Source organism: Trachurus trachurus (assembly GCF_905171665.1).
Source record: "Trachurus trachurus genome assembly, chromosome: 12".
Taxonomy (NCBI): domain Eukaryota; kingdom Metazoa; phylum Chordata; class Actinopteri; order Carangiformes; family Carangidae; genus Trachurus; species Trachurus trachurus.
The window spans coordinates 2,853,282-2,869,084 of record NC_139908.1 but is presented as its reverse complement, the minus strand read 5'-3'; the positions used below and the strand labels follow the sequence as shown (position 1 = coordinate 2,869,084).

The window sequence follows — 15,803 nt, the reverse complement described above, 5'->3', positions numbered from 1 at the left end:
GGCCCCCTGCCTCCTTCCCGCGGGTTCACTCACCTCCTCACCATGGTGGACAGGACCACCAGGTGGCCAGAAGCTATTCCCCTGTCCTCAACTACGTCAGCAGAGGTGGCCAGAGCATTCATCGCATCCTGGGTGGCCCCGTTTGGCACACCATCGGACGTTACCTCTGACAGGGGTCCACAGTTCACGTCGGAGCTCTGGACTGCAGTTGCTGAGCACCTGGGGGTGAAGCTCCACCGCACCACGGCGTACCACCCGCAGGGCAACGGACTGTGTGAGAGGTTTCATCGTGCCATGAAGGCCTCCCTACGTGCCAGCCTTACAGGCAGCGACTGGGTCGACCGCCTTCCATGGGTCATGCTCGGTCTCCGCTCTGCCCCCAAGGAAGACCTCCAGGCCTCATCTGCCGAGCTGGTGTACGGCCAGCCACTGCGGGTCCCGGGGGAGTTCCTCCCAGATGCAACAGCTCCCTGGTCAGCTGACTCTCATCAGACTGTGGCCCGAGACATCACTGACACTTTTGCCCCCGTGCCGACATCTCGTCACTGCCTCCCCCAGTCCTACGTCCCCAAGGACCTGCCGTCGGCCAAGTATGTTTTCATCCGCCACGACAGTCATCGGACCCCGCTGCAGCCCCCCTACGATGGGCCCTTCCGTGTCTTGGAGTGGGGGTCTAAGAACTTTGTGGTGGACATGGGAGGCAAACCAGAACGCATCGCAATAGACCGTCTGAAGCCTGCTCATTTGGACGTGGAAGAGCCTGTGGAGTTGGCCAGGCCCCCGCGGCGGGGACGCCCCCCTGCTTTGGCCCCCAGCACTGCCCCTGCCCCTCCTCTTTCCCTTAACCCCCCTCTTGCTAAGCGCAGCCGTTTTGGCCGCCAGATCCGCCCCCCACCCCGTTGATTATTCTTGAAAACTGTTCACTGTTTTGGGTGTTGAACTTTGTTGATTGCCTGTATGTTTGCATTATTTTTCTGTATGGGTGAATTCTGGGGGGGCCTGTGTGGTGACCCACAATAGTTAATAGTTAAGAGACATTCACCTAGGTACCAGAGGTCTTGTACCTTTAAGAGTTTACATGGTTACTTAGCAACCTGAGAGCTCATGCCGGTTCCGGGTTCTTTAGAATGTTGATGGTTTCTTAGCAACCAGTAGTTTTCAGTGTTTTGTTGTGGAGAGTAAACTGACTCAACTCACCTCCGTCTCCAGTCTGATCAATATTATTTACATCTCCACAGTCTCATTGATTAAATCTTACATGTCATGTGTGGAAGTCACATTAGTTTGTTTGAATGAAAAGTGGAGCTTCACGTAAAGTTATGACAGAAGAGCTGCACTGCACTGTTTTTTTATTTTTTGTTTATTTTATATATTTAGGATAGTAGCTATATAAGTTCTTGTCATTCCAATTACAATGTTTAAAAACAATACTCAGAGAAATAAAAGTTTATCACATTTAAAAGGGTCTAGCTACTTGCATTATTATGAAATATTATTATTATATTAGTGGTTATTAATTTGTTCTCAAAAAATGTGTCAATAATATCGTTTATCGTCAATAATTTGTGGGACAATATATCGTCCAGCAAAATTTGTTATCGTCCCAGGCCTACCCGTATGGCTTTAGTTTGTCATATGAGTCTATGTGCCACACAAAGTTAGGTCCCTGAGCAAAATATTGCCTCCTCCTGAGATGTCTGGTCCGTCGAAGTTGTGAACCAATGGGGTCCAGCAGAGAGAGGAGGATCCTGACGTCTTCTTTTCTCATACGAATTCCGTGTTGTATACACTTTGTATACATCCACCGATAACCGTGATCCTTTCCAGAGCCTTGCAGTTGGTCAACAATGAAATCTATCCCGGCGTCCAAGTCGTACCTACGCCGGTGCAGCGACCTGGCTTTTAATAGTCTGTTAGGATGACTCTCGCTAATGATGAATCCCTGCAATGCCATGCTTTTTAAAATGTCTTTGTATTTCATTCCCAGCCTAAAATAAAACTCTATCATACTATCCCTGTCCATTGTGTGACAGCGCCTGTTCCTGTTTGAGAAGGTGCGCTCGATTTGCTTGCCCAGCTGTCCAGGAATAATGTTTTATTATTTCGTGGCCACAAATTAGTATTTCGTGGGCACGAATTACTATTTCGTGGGAACGACTTGCTATTTCGTGGGAACGACTTACTATTTCGTGGGAACGATTTACCTATTTCGTGGGAACGACTTGCTATTTCGTGGGAACGACTTGCTATTTCGTGGGAACGACTTACTATTTTGTGGGAACGCAGGGCTGCCAAGTCTCACGCTTTGAGTGTGACAGTCACGCAATTTGACCCATTCTCACACCACACGCCACACTTGGCATTTCTCACGCTTGTTTCCCCATTCAATAATGATAATAAACTTTGGTCCTTGCGGCTTGCCGTAGTTCGAGACTCTTGATTGACTGCCCGAGATAACCAATCCATCTAACCAACCACGGAAGAGACACCATGCGATATAAGCCAATCAGACGCAACGGGGCGGATCTTAGCATCTCTAACGATTTTCACACACACCACCGTGACCGCACCGCACCCTGACCGCACCGCGCCGAAATTCAAACCCGACTCCTCCTGCTTGCTGGAAGACGGACGGTAGGTAAACTCAATTTTGTTCACTGTTGATATTCGCTCTTTCTCCTTGAGTTTCCTAGTTAATGTACTGTTTTGTTCTGTATTTCTTGAAGAGGCACCGGCTGTGTAACATTTATTTGCCTCTTCTCTTACCGTAAAACTTCAAATAAGCGTCACAAAGTCCCAAATTGTCGCCAGTTGACCGCCGCGGGCAGCAAAATATTTTTTTTTATAAACGCCCATCCCAAATTATTGCCGGATCAAACATTGTTTTCTGGTTGCCAAAATATATTTGAAGTTTTACGGTATAGGCTATATTCTATCTTGGCCAGACTCAGAGACATTGGTTAGTCTCAATGTAAAACAGTATTCAAACAGTAACATGTCTATCTTTTGAAAGATGCTAGGTAGTAAGAGGAAGAGGCAGCAGAGAGATCTGCTGTCGTTCTGGGCAGTGACAGTGACACCCCCCCCTTATGCACCCCCTGACAATGAGAGTGCAGAAGGTCAAGGAGAGAGATCACAAGAGAGAGAGAGAGAGGAGATTGAGGATGAAGAGAGAGAGGAGATTGAGGATGAAGAGAGAGAGGAGATTGAGGATGAAGAGAGAGAGGACATTGAGGATGAAGATGTAGAGGAGATTGAGAACACAGAAACGGAGGAAGAAGAGCCAGCAGAGAAAACAGTGGAGATGGGAGTACACACAGGGAAGAAACAGAAAGCCAAGAGTGGAGCAGCCATCTACAGGTGCACTTTTAAAAGGGAGTGGACAGCAGAATGGCCCTTCATCACTGTAGGCACAACCACCTCCTACTTTTGGTGCGCTATATGCAGACACGAGAACAGCTGTGCCCATCAAGGAAAGGCAGATGTCACAAGGCATATAAAAAGCAAAGCGCATCGTACCAAAGAACAGGCAGTACAGTCAACAGCCAGCATTGCACCATATTATGGCCCAGCCACTGTTGGTGGCATGACAGCTCAGGAAGTCAAGGTACTATGCTATTCAGATTGCACTTGCAGGTTATCAGCATAAATACATAGTAAATGAAACAAATACCTTGTCTAATCTAATGTGCATTTTAACTGTTCTTATTATTTATTTATTTTTTTGTATGTAATAGCGTTTTCTTTGGACATTGAGTCTGCTGCTAAGACATTCATTCAATCAAATGACACTCAATGTTTTAGCAATGTTTTTTGTGCATGATTTGCTTTTTAATTACCACCTTTCTGTTGCAGACAAGGAGAGCTGAGGTAAAGGTAGCAGTGTCAATGGTGGAACACCATGTGCCATTTGCAGTAGCTGATCACTTCAGCCCATTGCTAAAAGAATGCTTCAAAGATTCCCCTACTGCACAGAACTTCAAGTCTGCTCGCACAAAAATGTCCTGCATAATAAATGAAGCAGTGGCTCCTCACTTTAGAAAGGAACTGGTCATGAAGATGAGGACCAATCCTTTCACGTTGATCACAGACGGATCAAATGATACAGGTCATTAAATTTTCCACACTTTCCAGCACACATTTTTAGAAGATATTAATTGGAAAGACACACACAATGTCGTCTGTCTATCTTTAATCTCACATAAATGATATGTACTACCTATTGTTACAGGACGTGAGAAGATGAACCCACTCACTGTGCGGTTGTATGACAGTGACCTCAGCAAAGTTGTCCACAGGTTCCTGGATATGTGCCCCACCACTGGGCCAAACTGCGGCACGGCTGAAGTTATCTATAAGAAGATGGATGAGGTCTTGCAGAAAAATGCCATACCATGGAGAAACTGTGTCAGCCTGTCTGTTGATAATGCTCCAGTCAATACAGGAGCAAGGAACTCCATCGCATCCAGAATTCATCAACAACATGCCAGCATTTACATCCATGGGTGTCCTTGTCACATCATCCACAACACAGCCAAACAGGCTGGTCAAGCCTTTTTGGAGGTGAGTTGAATCATGTGTGCTTAAGACCTACCGTATCCGTAGCCTATATCAAGTCAAACAGGTTGTTATGCTGTGCGGTGTCATGAACCAATGACAACAATGTATTGTGACTATAAATAATCATGTATTGCAGGTGTGTGGATTTGATCCAGAGGATCTCGCTGTGGATGTTGGACTTTGGTTTAAAGGAAGCACCAATCGTAAAGGTTACCTGACAGGTATGTATGTGCAGTCCCATGAAGTACAAATTAAATCCAGAAGGGCTTGATCAAATTGGCATTAAGATGTTCTATCCTTGTCATAGAATTCTGTGAGCTCCATGGAAGTGAATATATGGAAATGCTCATGCATGTCTCCGTTCGATGGTTGAGCCTGGAGAAGTGTTTGACTCGTATCCTGCAGCAGTATAAGCCACTGGCCAGCTACCTGAAGTCATTAAGTAGGTATCACATTTTCAATGATCCAAATGCATGGTTATTAGAACAGACTGAAAAGTAAATGTACTATGCACAACCATTTTTTGCTCTCTTTTTCCCACAGATGACAAACAGCCAAGGTTCAGGAGGCTTGTGGGGGCATTCTCTGACCCAATCACAGAGGTGTACCTGCTTTTCTATCAAGCAACATTTCCAGTCTTCTCCACCTTCAACCTCCTCCTTCAGAGGGAGAAGTCGTCCATCTTCCTTCTACATGATGAGGTAAATTGGGAAGGCTGGAATACAGTTTGCTAGTATGATGTTCTATCTTTGTTCCTTTTTTATTATCACGAAATAAATTAAAATTTGTAAATCTTTCTGAAATTTTTAGATGAGAAGTTTCATCCGCAAGTTGCTCTCAAAGTTTCTGAAGCCCACAGCATTACAGCACCGGGAACTGCATGACATAAACTTTAAAGAGCCATCCAACCAACTGCCAGGTAATTAGTAATTGTCCAAGTTTTACATCAGAATATGCACATGCACTATCCAAACACACGTTTGCATTTCTGTCCGATAAAGTGTTTAATCAATCACTGATATGATGAAGATATTTAAAAGGTTGCTTTCAAGCTAACTATTGTGGTTCTGAAGTGACTCAACACAGTCTTATTCCCGTCCCATACTGACATGTTGGTACATACAGAATTAAGTACATCTGAAGTTGTTGATTTGTGTCTCTTGTAGGAGAAAAGTTGGTGATTGGCTTTACTACTCGAGCCACACTCAATCGACTACTTGAAGCAGGAGACATTAGACCACAACAAGTGCAGAGGTTCCAGCAGGCAGCAGTGGCGTTTCTTGAAAGGGCTGTGGAGTATGCAATCAAGAAACTCCCCATTAAAGAGCCTCTGTTGAAACATGCAATGTTTCTGGATGTCCAGCAGAGAGCAGAATGTGCCGTGGAAGATGCCTTCTACTTTGTCGACAGGTTAGTGGCGGTATCAAGTAAAGTACATTTTATCCATTGTGCCAAAGCCCAACACAAGTTACAGTATCTCAATATGCTTTACAAGTTGAGCAGGCTTAAGACCAGGTTGTGGTCACATTTTCTTGTTTGTTGACCACATCTGAAAAACAACCCCTGTTTCAGTTACAATACTTTACCAGGTCAGTGCACATTGTGTTTTTTTTAGGTTTCCTGAACTGCTCCAATACGGTGGCCCTGAGGAGCGTGACCAGCTCTGCGAGGAGTTCCTGGACTACCAGTCCATGGAAATTGCTATGCCCGAAGACCCAGCCATGTTTGACTGTGAGGGCTTTTGGGGGAGCATGGCAACACTGAAGAACAAGGTAAGAATTATTCTGTACTCATGGGAATACCCCATTGGCATAATCAACTCAATACTACACAAAAATACTTGAGAGTAATTAGGTTTCCTATGTACATTTTTCAAAGGTGACCGGTATGGGCAGGTTTGTGAAGCTGTCACAAATTGCCAAGTTGGTCTTGGTCCTCCCACACTCCAATGCAGACGCAGAGAGGGTATTCTCTCTCGTCAATTTAAACAAGACTAAGACCCGCAACAGCTTGGCCCTTGAAGGAACTCTGTCATCCATTATGACGGTAAAGATGGCGGGCCTTGAGCCCAACTGTTTTAAGTGGGAGCCCCCTGCCTCCATCATAAAATCATCAAAGTCAGCGACCAATGTTTACAACAAAAAACATTAAAATGGAACAATGAAATATTGACAAATAAATCTATTTTTGTCAAAATTTGTGTTACGATTTTCATTTCTAATTTCTGGTCAATTAAGATTAGCATTAGGAGGCCACAGTGCAGGGAGAGCAGCTGGCATGGAGGTGAGGACATCAGTCTTGATTGTTGTTAAAACGGGCCAAATCGATGTAAAAAAAAAAGGCCAATTTTTTTTTCCACCGCGGCCGAATGCATCATGTCACTAAAGTCTCACTCTTGTCATTTTCTGAAACTTGGCAGCCCTGGGGAACGACTTGCTATTTCGTGGGAACGACTTGCTATTTCGTGGCCACAAATTATCTTTTTTTTATTCCATGATATATCACGGGCTCCGTACTTATGTGCTGTTAAAGATAATACGTTGTGGTAGGTATCACTCGGAGTCAGAATACAAAAAAGCTACAAAAAAAACGAGTTGCTTTACTGAAGCTTTCCGGCTTGTGCAGGTCCCGCCCCCTCTGCTTCCTGATTGGCTGTTGAGGCTCCGTCTCAGTCGCTGATTGGCTGCTCGGGCTGCGCTGGGCGTTTGAGCGGAGTCAGGAAAGAGACTGAGAGAGAGAGAGAAGGGGGGAAGAAGTGCTAGCAGCTAAAAACAACAGGTAAAAACATGTATTTAGGATAAAAACTCGCGTATGTGAAGCTCCCACCGGTCTGTTCCCGCCATGAGGAGAGTGACGCTGTTCGTTAACGGAACGTGTACTAACGGAAAGGTGAGCACGAGGTAGAAAACGGGGAAATAGGTGTTGGTTAGCAACGGTTTGTTAGCAACAGTAGCTAATGTTGTGTCTGTGTGTCCGTGTGTGTGTGTGTGTGTGTGTGTGTCCGTGTGTGTGTTACCGGACAGGTGGTGGCCGTGTACGGCTCCATGGAGGATCTACTGTCGGTGGCCAGCTGCAAACTGGGGATCAGAGCCTCTAGTGTTTACAACGGGAACGGCGGCCTGATCGATGACGTCACACTGATCAGGTAGCGAGGCTAGGATCGATACTACTGCAGCGGCGTGTGTTCATGTGTGTGTGTGTGTGTGTGTGTTTGTACTGACTCTATGTGTGGGTGTGTGTATCCCTGCAGAGACGATGATGTGCTGTACATATCAGAGGAAGACTCGTGTGAAGGTGAGAAGAACTGATCACTTCCTTTGTTTACCAATCAATCTGATCAGATAGTTTATTGATCCTCAGCTGCTCCCTCATTACAGAAGAGAAAATGTTTTAAGTAAATAAATAAATGTGAAAAATACAATTATATAAGACCAACAGATACATAGGCCTAATATATGGAAAACTATGTCCTTATTAGATCTGCCAATTAATTAAAATATTTAATCATGATTAATAACAAAGTAATCAAACATGTTTTATTTGTTCAAAGGATGCCGCTGTGTTAACTGTGTTAATTTGAAACATTTGACTGATGTGTTAATGATGACAGTACTTATCAAAATTAACCAAACCTGTATTTAATTAATCCCCTAAAAGAAATTCAGTAGTCCATCCAGAATATTAGTAGCTAATAATATTATAATGTAAATAAAATAGGGCTGTTAAAGGGATATTTTTCTCAGGTGTTTGTTAATGGACAAATCTGCTGCTTTATTCAAATGTAACTTTATTATACATGAACCAAACACAGTGACTGTCCAGAAACTTCCAAAAACCTCACAGTGTCTTGCATCAAAACAAAACAACACATGCTCCAATGAAAAAAAAAAGAAAAGAAATATATGTGTGTGTGTGTGTCCAGATTTTCATGATGACTTCAGAGATCCTGAAAAGACTCACACCGATTGGCTGACGCTCAACGTGGGCGGACGCTGCTTCACCACCACCAGGTAAACATGGCCGCCCTGCAGGAGTCTCACTGTGGTTAAATCATAATAATACCTGTCATAACTCTGTGTGTGTGTGTGTGTGTGTGTGTGTGTGTGTGTGTGTGTGTGTGTGTGTGTGTGTGTGTGTGTGTGTGTGTGTGTGCGTGCGTGCGTGTGTGTCCTCAGGAGCACCCTGGTCAGTCAAGAGCCTGAGAGCATGCTGGCCCACATGTTCAGAGAGAAAGGTGACGTCACCCCTTCAACTTTTTATCTGTTTGTTTATTTATTTATTTGTTTAGGGCTATTATAGTTTTAAATTTTTCATTAGTTTTTATTTTTATTTAGTCTTTCAGTTTGCTTTTTTACTTCAGTTTAGTTTTAGTTAGTTCAACAAGTGATGAAGCTGTTGTAATTTAGTTTTTATTTTTGGGGAATTGACTAGTTTTTATTTAGTCTTAGTTGTAGTTGTCCAGGTTTTAGCAGAAAGCCTCTGTCAGACCTCTGAAGATGAACTTGTTCCCTTTTAGTTGCATCCATCCCATAATGTTCCCATCAGTCCTCATCAGGTTCCATTCAACTAAGCTGATGTTATCAGACTCTACTTTAGTTTACCTTAGTTTTACATTGTTCATTGTAGTTTTCAATTCAATTTAATTCAATTCAAAAAACTTTAGTCTATCACAAGGACAGAAAATTGTCATCAGTTTGGGCTTCGAACAGTTTTCTTTTTCTTTTTCTTCGTTTTATTTAGTTCTCATTTGGGAAAATTTGTCTTTTTTTTCAGGTTACTAAATTATTTGTTCACTGCTAGTCTTAGTGAACTATAATAACCCTGGTGTGTGTGTGTGTGTGCATGTGTGTGTGTCCAGACGTGTGGGGGAACAAGCAGGACTCTCAGGGCGCCTACCTGATCGATCGGAGTCCCGACTACTTTGAGCCGATCCTGAACTACCTGAGACACGGGCAGCTCATCATCAACGAAGGCATCAACCCTCTGGGTAAAAACTGACTCAGTGATCTAGTGTCGACTCATTGTCCTCTGTGTCCGTGACCTCTGACCTCTCATGACCTCTGACCTCTTGTTGACCTCCTGCAGGTGTCCTGGAGGAGGCTCGTTTCTTCGGCATCGAGCAGCTGGCGGAGCAGCTGGAGACGCTCATCAAGGTGAGTGAGACAGACATAGAGACAGGTAGAAGAAATACATCAGGGTTCTTACGGATCCTTAAAAAGTCTTAAAAGGCATTGAATTCATTAATCTAAAATCAAGGCCTTGATTGGCATTAAAATGTCTTAAATCAATTTTTCAAAAGTCTTAAAAATGTTAACACATGGTAAGTGGGATTTTATGGTCGTAATTAGTCTCAAATCTCAAAATGATTGGTAACATTTCAACATAGAGAAGTTAGTGGCGGCCGTCACCAGCTCCCGAGTCAGTGTTTTTTTTTTCCTGACTTTTTATGCATTTATTTTGAAAGGACAGCTGGAAAGAGACACAATCCAATGTTCATGTAGCAGTCACTTTACCTTGGATCACATAGGAAAGTGGGTACAATTGTCCCTAACCCTATGTAATTGATGTGGTGTTTTTTCTTTTTCTTTTCCTTTTCTGCATTTGTGTTTATTATGAAGTCAGTCTTAAATTTCATTTCAAGTGGCTTTAAAAAAGTCTTAAATTTAACTTGGCTTAAGCTGTAGGAACCCTCTACATGTATGTTCAGGTGCAGCAGCTTCACCTTCTCCTCTTCCTCCTCCTCTTCTTCAGTCCACTCAGCCGCCCGACGACCACTCACCTCTGTGCCGCAAGGAGTTCATCAGGTTCCTGTTGGCCACCACCACCAAGTCGGAGCTGCGCTGTCAGGTAGAGGAAACACACACACACAGGAGGAGATGGATGTTTGATTCTGACCAAAAGTTTCCTCAGAAGCAGACAAGACGTCAGGAGATTTTTAATAATGTGAATAATGTTTGAATGTTTGATCAGCTCCTGTGAGGCGTCACTACAACGGATCAATATCTGAACATTGATCTGACATCAAAGAGAGAGGAAAAACAGAAAACGATTTAAAAAGAAAGTGAAAGAGTGACAAGGAAGAACAGAAAGAGAAAGAAATTTGAATATCAAAAGTAGGGGTGTAACGGTATATGTATTCGTCACGGTTCAGTGCACACAGTCAATGAAGTGAATATAAAAAAAATAAAAAGTTTGAGTCCTCACTCCAATCTAGGTAGCGGTAATGAGCCTCAAAGTTGCAGCAACTGTGTGGTCACCTTTTTTCCTTACCTGTGTCTTTCTTGGTGGTCCAGCACCTAGTCTTCAGTTTTTTTGGGATGTGCGTGTAGCTGCCTCTGTTTTATGAACACAGACAGGACCAGAAACATCAACAAAGCAACTGGCATCTAGTCTAAATTAACTGTGTAAACCAACATTGATGTTAGTTTCTTGTTTGTTTGTTTTTTATAATAGTTGCCAGTTGTCAAGTGCAAGTTTTTTTCCTCTAGAATTAATGAATGGCATTATAACACTCCTAATGCACTTGTTTTATTTTATATTCTTTTTTATTTTTTAACTTTTATAACACAAGACAGATTTTAGTTTTACATTCAGTCTGGAGTCTGTTGTACCGAAACCGTACCCCCGAACCGAGGTACGTACCGAACCGTGACTTTTGTGTACCGTTACACCCCTAATCACAAGATATCTTACATTAATTAAAACTCGAGAATTAATTTTCTCATACTCTAATTTTGTATTTAAAGCAGAAGTAAGTGATATATTTGTGTTAATATAAGTCTTAAATAGTTATATCTTCCGACAGCAATCACTTACATAGAGTGTTTGGTCTGAAACACGGGTCTGTCAGTCACTCTGCTCTGCTCTGAGCCGAAGAGAAAACATTTATCGTATCCTACAGTTTTTATCCAATGAGGAGAGAGAACGGCATGCAGGGCTGTGTGTGCAGCCAAGGAACGCCGTGAATGTGGTGACGTAGCGACGAGGACTGTTATGGTGCGTTCAAGGAAACTCGTATTTTTCCGACCGTGAAGTCGTACCAGTTCGATCTGGTACGACTTCACCGGTCGGAAGTTACGAGTGGCCGTTATAGTGACTTTCACCGGTAAAACAGGTCGGAAAAACACGAGTGGGTTGCCTGGAACGCTACAAAGTCGTAAGTTGTGACTTGAAGCTGTAATTTACGATTTCAAAAGCCTGCCTGGAACGCAGCATTAGCGAAAACAACCGGACCACTTACTTCTGCTTTAACAACAACTTTATTTAAACAAGGTGGGAGCTTCAGCAGTTTGTCGCCAAAACACTGAATCTGTCCATACTGTGACATCAAATTATTCACAAAGGTGAAACATCTGAAACAAGTGCTTCACTCTGACTGTGAGTGTGTGTCTGTCTGTGTGTCCTCAGGGTCTGAACTTCACCGGAGCCGATCTCTCTCGTCTGGATCTACGTTACATCAACTTCAAGATGGCCAACCTGAGAGGAACCAACCTGACCCACGCCAACCTGAGCGGGGCCAACCTGGAGAGGGCCGACCTCTCCCTGGCCTGTCTGGATGTGAGGCTCCGACACAAGATCATAATTCATTAATACAGTCGATATAAAGACAATAAAGCTAACTGTGTGTGTGTGTGCGTGTGTGTGTTTCAGGGAGCCAATCTCCAGGGAGTCAAGATGCTCTGCACCAACGCTGAGGGAGCGTCACTGAGGAGCTGTAACTTTGAGGATCCGGCCGGGATCAAAGCCAACCTGGAGGGTGAAGCAGCCAATCACACGACTCCTCCTGATAAACCTGAAATAAATTAAGTTTATATATGTATACTGAGCTTCACAGCTGAATCTGTGTGTTTACATGTTGTTGTCAGGGGCCAATCTGAAGGGCGTGGACATGGAGGGGAGTCAGATGACGGGCATCAACCTGAGGGTCGCCACGCTGAAGAACGCCAAACTGAAAAACTGCAACCTGAGAGGAGCCACGCTGGCGGGGACCGACCTGGAGGTGAGGTCACACACACAGACATAACCAAAAAAACCCAGGGATACAAACATATCCCCAAAAAAGGGCGGGGCTACAATCATATTTCCAAAACAGGGTGGAGCTACACACAGACATAACCAAGACAGGCGGCTACATAATCAAAATGGGGCAGGGCTAGATAACCAAAACAGTTCAGGGCTACACACAGACATAACCAACGCAGGGTGGGGCTACATAACCAAAACAGTTGGGGGCTACACACAGACAAAAAAAACCAGGGGATACAAACATATCCCCAAAAAAGGGCGGGACTACAATTATATTTCCAAAACAGGGTGGGGCTACACACAGCTATTACCAAAACAGGCCAAGGCTACATAACCAAAACAGTTGGGGGCTACACATAGACATAACCAAAACAGGGTGGAGCTACACCACCAAAATGGTGAAAGACTCAATGAAAACATTTATTATTATGTGCCGACTTCTCCGCCCCCTCTGAAAACCCTCCAGTTCCAAGCTCAGTGATGCATTCAGGTGTTTTTATTATTTTATCTTTGCAGAACTGTGACCTGTCGGGCTGTGACCTTCAGGAGGCGAACCTGAGAGGCTCCAACGTGAAGGGGGCGATCTTCGAGGAGATGCTGACTCCTCTGCACATGTCTCAGAGTGTGCGGTAAAACTCCAGCATCTTCCTCACTGAGCTTTAAACGCAGCACAACACACACAACAACAGTGATGATCAGTCGTGTTCATGGTCCACAAGGAAAACAAGACGATTCAGAAACTCATATATTGAGTTTATCTGTTGATTGTGTTCTCCAATAATCGATGGGTTGTTTACTTTATCTCAAAACCCAAAGAGATTTTTAGAGTTTAGACAAAAGCAAAATCATCAGATTTGACATTTGAGTGTCAGAAAATATTTGTATTTTCTCTTGTTAAATGCCACAAATGATACAGTGAATATAAAAATCAGTGATTGTCGGTAAAAAGACTCTACGGGATTCCGTAAACTACATTCCTCTATAGTGACTAATAACATTTTATTTTGAAATTCTTCCAGTGTGCATGCGTTAAGATTTCCTTCTTCCTTTGTGGACCATGAAACACATCCATCAGTAATTTTGACCCTCCTCTCTCTCCGTACCGACTAAACACCAAACCTCATATTTCGCTCTGAACCAAACAACAGCAACATTTGTTTTGTTTTTTTTGTTTTTTTTTACATCCGTCAAACTCAGAAACTTGTTGTTTTTACCAGTGTAGAAGACTCAGATTTCCTGTGTTTTCTGTGGGAAGTGAACACTCCACAGCTCTGAGACTCTGAATGTAGTTTAGTTTATGATATTCATAAACCTCCAAAACCCCGACGTTGATCCATTTCATTCAAATACATTTTAATTAAACGTTAATTCTACCGTGAGATGTGAAAAAATAAGAAAAAACTACTGAACAACCACAGCCTCAATGTTCATGAAAAAAAAAATCATAGTTTAAATAGAATATAAATGACAGTGAAATGAAACAAACAGTAAACCAGAGTTAATCTGTTTTATAAAGTCTCCATGTTACCTCAACAGCTCGTCTTTAATGTCTTAAATATTTTGTGATAAGGATTTTAAAGTAAATGTCAAACGCCACAGGTCATTATTATGAAAAAGCACATTTCTTTGTGTCCAGATGAATTTTATTTGCATCTGAAGTCAAAACGTCTGATTGTTCGTCTCATCAACCTGCTGATTTTCTACATTTTCAACACGGTGCCAACAGAAAAACATGTTTCAGTAAATGTGGAGTCCTACTGACTGTGTGTGCGTGTGTGAGAGCGATAAAGTGTGTGAGTGTGTGTGTGAGTGTGTGATGTTTACTTGTCGCTGCACGTTTCATGTGAACTGTGAAACCAGAGGTGCTAAAGCTGAACTGTCTCTTCTTCTGGTTGTTTTATGAGCAACGTGTTGTAATAAATGTTTTTTTTTCTTAAATCCTGTTCTCTTGTTCCTTTTTGTGCTTTGAATTTAAACTTTATTTAAATTAAACCACCTTAAAGGGATAGTTCACCCAAAATTGAAATTTCACTCATTAGAGAAGAGGAGCTTCCGCTACAAAACAAGCTTGAAATATAGACTTATTTAATTTTTTTTCGGGACAATTTCGCATGTCGGGGCTTCAATACAAGACGGACATTACATACGAGCAGCATGGAGGTATTTGGATGTTTTTTGGTGTGTCTTTTTGTTACGAAGACAGTTGGTATCCATTTGCAACCGTTAAATGGACATGCACTGCTACGCCGAGACCCCCTGTAACATGAGGGTGAGTAGATAATGAGTGAAATTTGAATTTTGGGTGAACTATCCCTTTTAACATTTGAATCAAACAGTTATAATATTGTCAGATTCATCCAGCCGCTTCCTGCTCGGCTGCAGGTTGTTGTTGTGCTCCAAATGATCCAACAGAGGGCGCTGTTGCCTCGATAACCACGTCCATTCGCCATGTGATCACACTCTGCTTCTTTATGACAGTTGAACCATCCCAGAGTAAAAAAAAAAAAAACACTGAGCTTCAATCTTCAGTGTGACTTGATTGAAAATGCAGATGTTTTATCATGTTGAGTCCAGTGGGCGGGGCCGATGGGGGCGTGGCCTAACATCAGGCCCCCAGATTTATTATTAAAAAGACTCAAGTCGCTGCAGAGGAAACAGATTTGCTCCACACAAAAACGTTCATCTCTCCTGTGGATGAGTTTCCTCTGTTTCTTTTTTCTGACTCAATGAATCAAAATGGAGGAAAAAAAAGTTTCTGTTTCAGGCGATTTAAGATTCAAAAGTCGAAGCTGCTTCAGTTTGAGTGTGACTTTAAACCTCTGCATCATCATTTAAAGGAAAACACTTCATCTAGAAACTAACAGTGGATAACGTGCAATAGAAAACATAAAGTAAAGATTAAAAACAAAAAAAGCTACAGCTGCTGCCTCCATCCTCTCCTCACTGCATTTAGATCAGAATCTCAGCGTCTGATTGGTTCAGAGCTAATCACTGTTTTGTCATGCATGTGAATTTACAGCAGTTTACTCACTGCAAAAACTATATATATTTGTCTTATTTCTTTTCAAAATGTCTCATTTCTAGTCAAAACTAATCTCTTTCCACTTTAAATAAGACTCATCAACTAAAACTTAACTTGTTTTTAGATCATTTTCACTTGTTTCAAACTAATTTTCACTTGAAATAAGTAGAAAAATCTGCCAGTGAAAGGAAGTTTT

The 15,803-nt window shown here is 42.6% G+C and overlaps 1 protein-coding gene across 1 annotated transcript; it reads left to right on the top strand.

The window, feature by feature from the left end:
• Positions 1–7,298: 7,298 nt before the first annotated feature.
• On the top strand, positions 7,299–14,449 carry LOC310994810 (BTB/POZ domain-containing protein KCTD9-like). The gene is made up of 12 exons (XM_083983663.1): positions 7,299–7,449; positions 7,584–7,705; positions 7,811–7,854; positions 8,483–8,570; positions 8,736–8,794; positions 9,419–9,547; positions 9,646–9,713; positions 10,312–10,407; positions 11,968–12,117; positions 12,211–12,316; positions 12,426–12,559; positions 13,102–14,449. The coding sequence occupies exons 1-12, from the start codon at positions 7,402–7,404 to the stop codon at positions 13,216–13,218; spliced, it is 1,161 nt and encodes a 386-aa protein (XP_083839789.1). The 5' UTR covers positions 7,299–7,401; the 3' UTR covers positions 13,219–14,449.
• Positions 14,450–15,803: the final 1,354 nt, after the last annotated feature.

What these genes read in the sequence shown, in the direction of transcription:
- LOC310994810 (XM_083983663.1), top strand. Translation starts at nt 7,402, where the DNA reads ATGAGGAGAGTGACGCTGTTCGTTAACGGAACGTGTACTAACGGAAAG. An exon ending in AGAGGAAGACTCGTGTGAAG is followed by an intron (nt 7,855 to 8,482) that starts GTGAGAAGAACT and finishes GTGTGTGTCCAG; the next exon opens with ATTTTCATGATGACTTCAGA. An exon ending in AGTCGGAGCTGCGCTGTCAG is followed by an intron (nt 10,408 to 11,967) that starts GTAGAGGAAACA and finishes GTGTGTCCTCAG; the next exon opens with GGTCTGAACTTCACCGGAGC.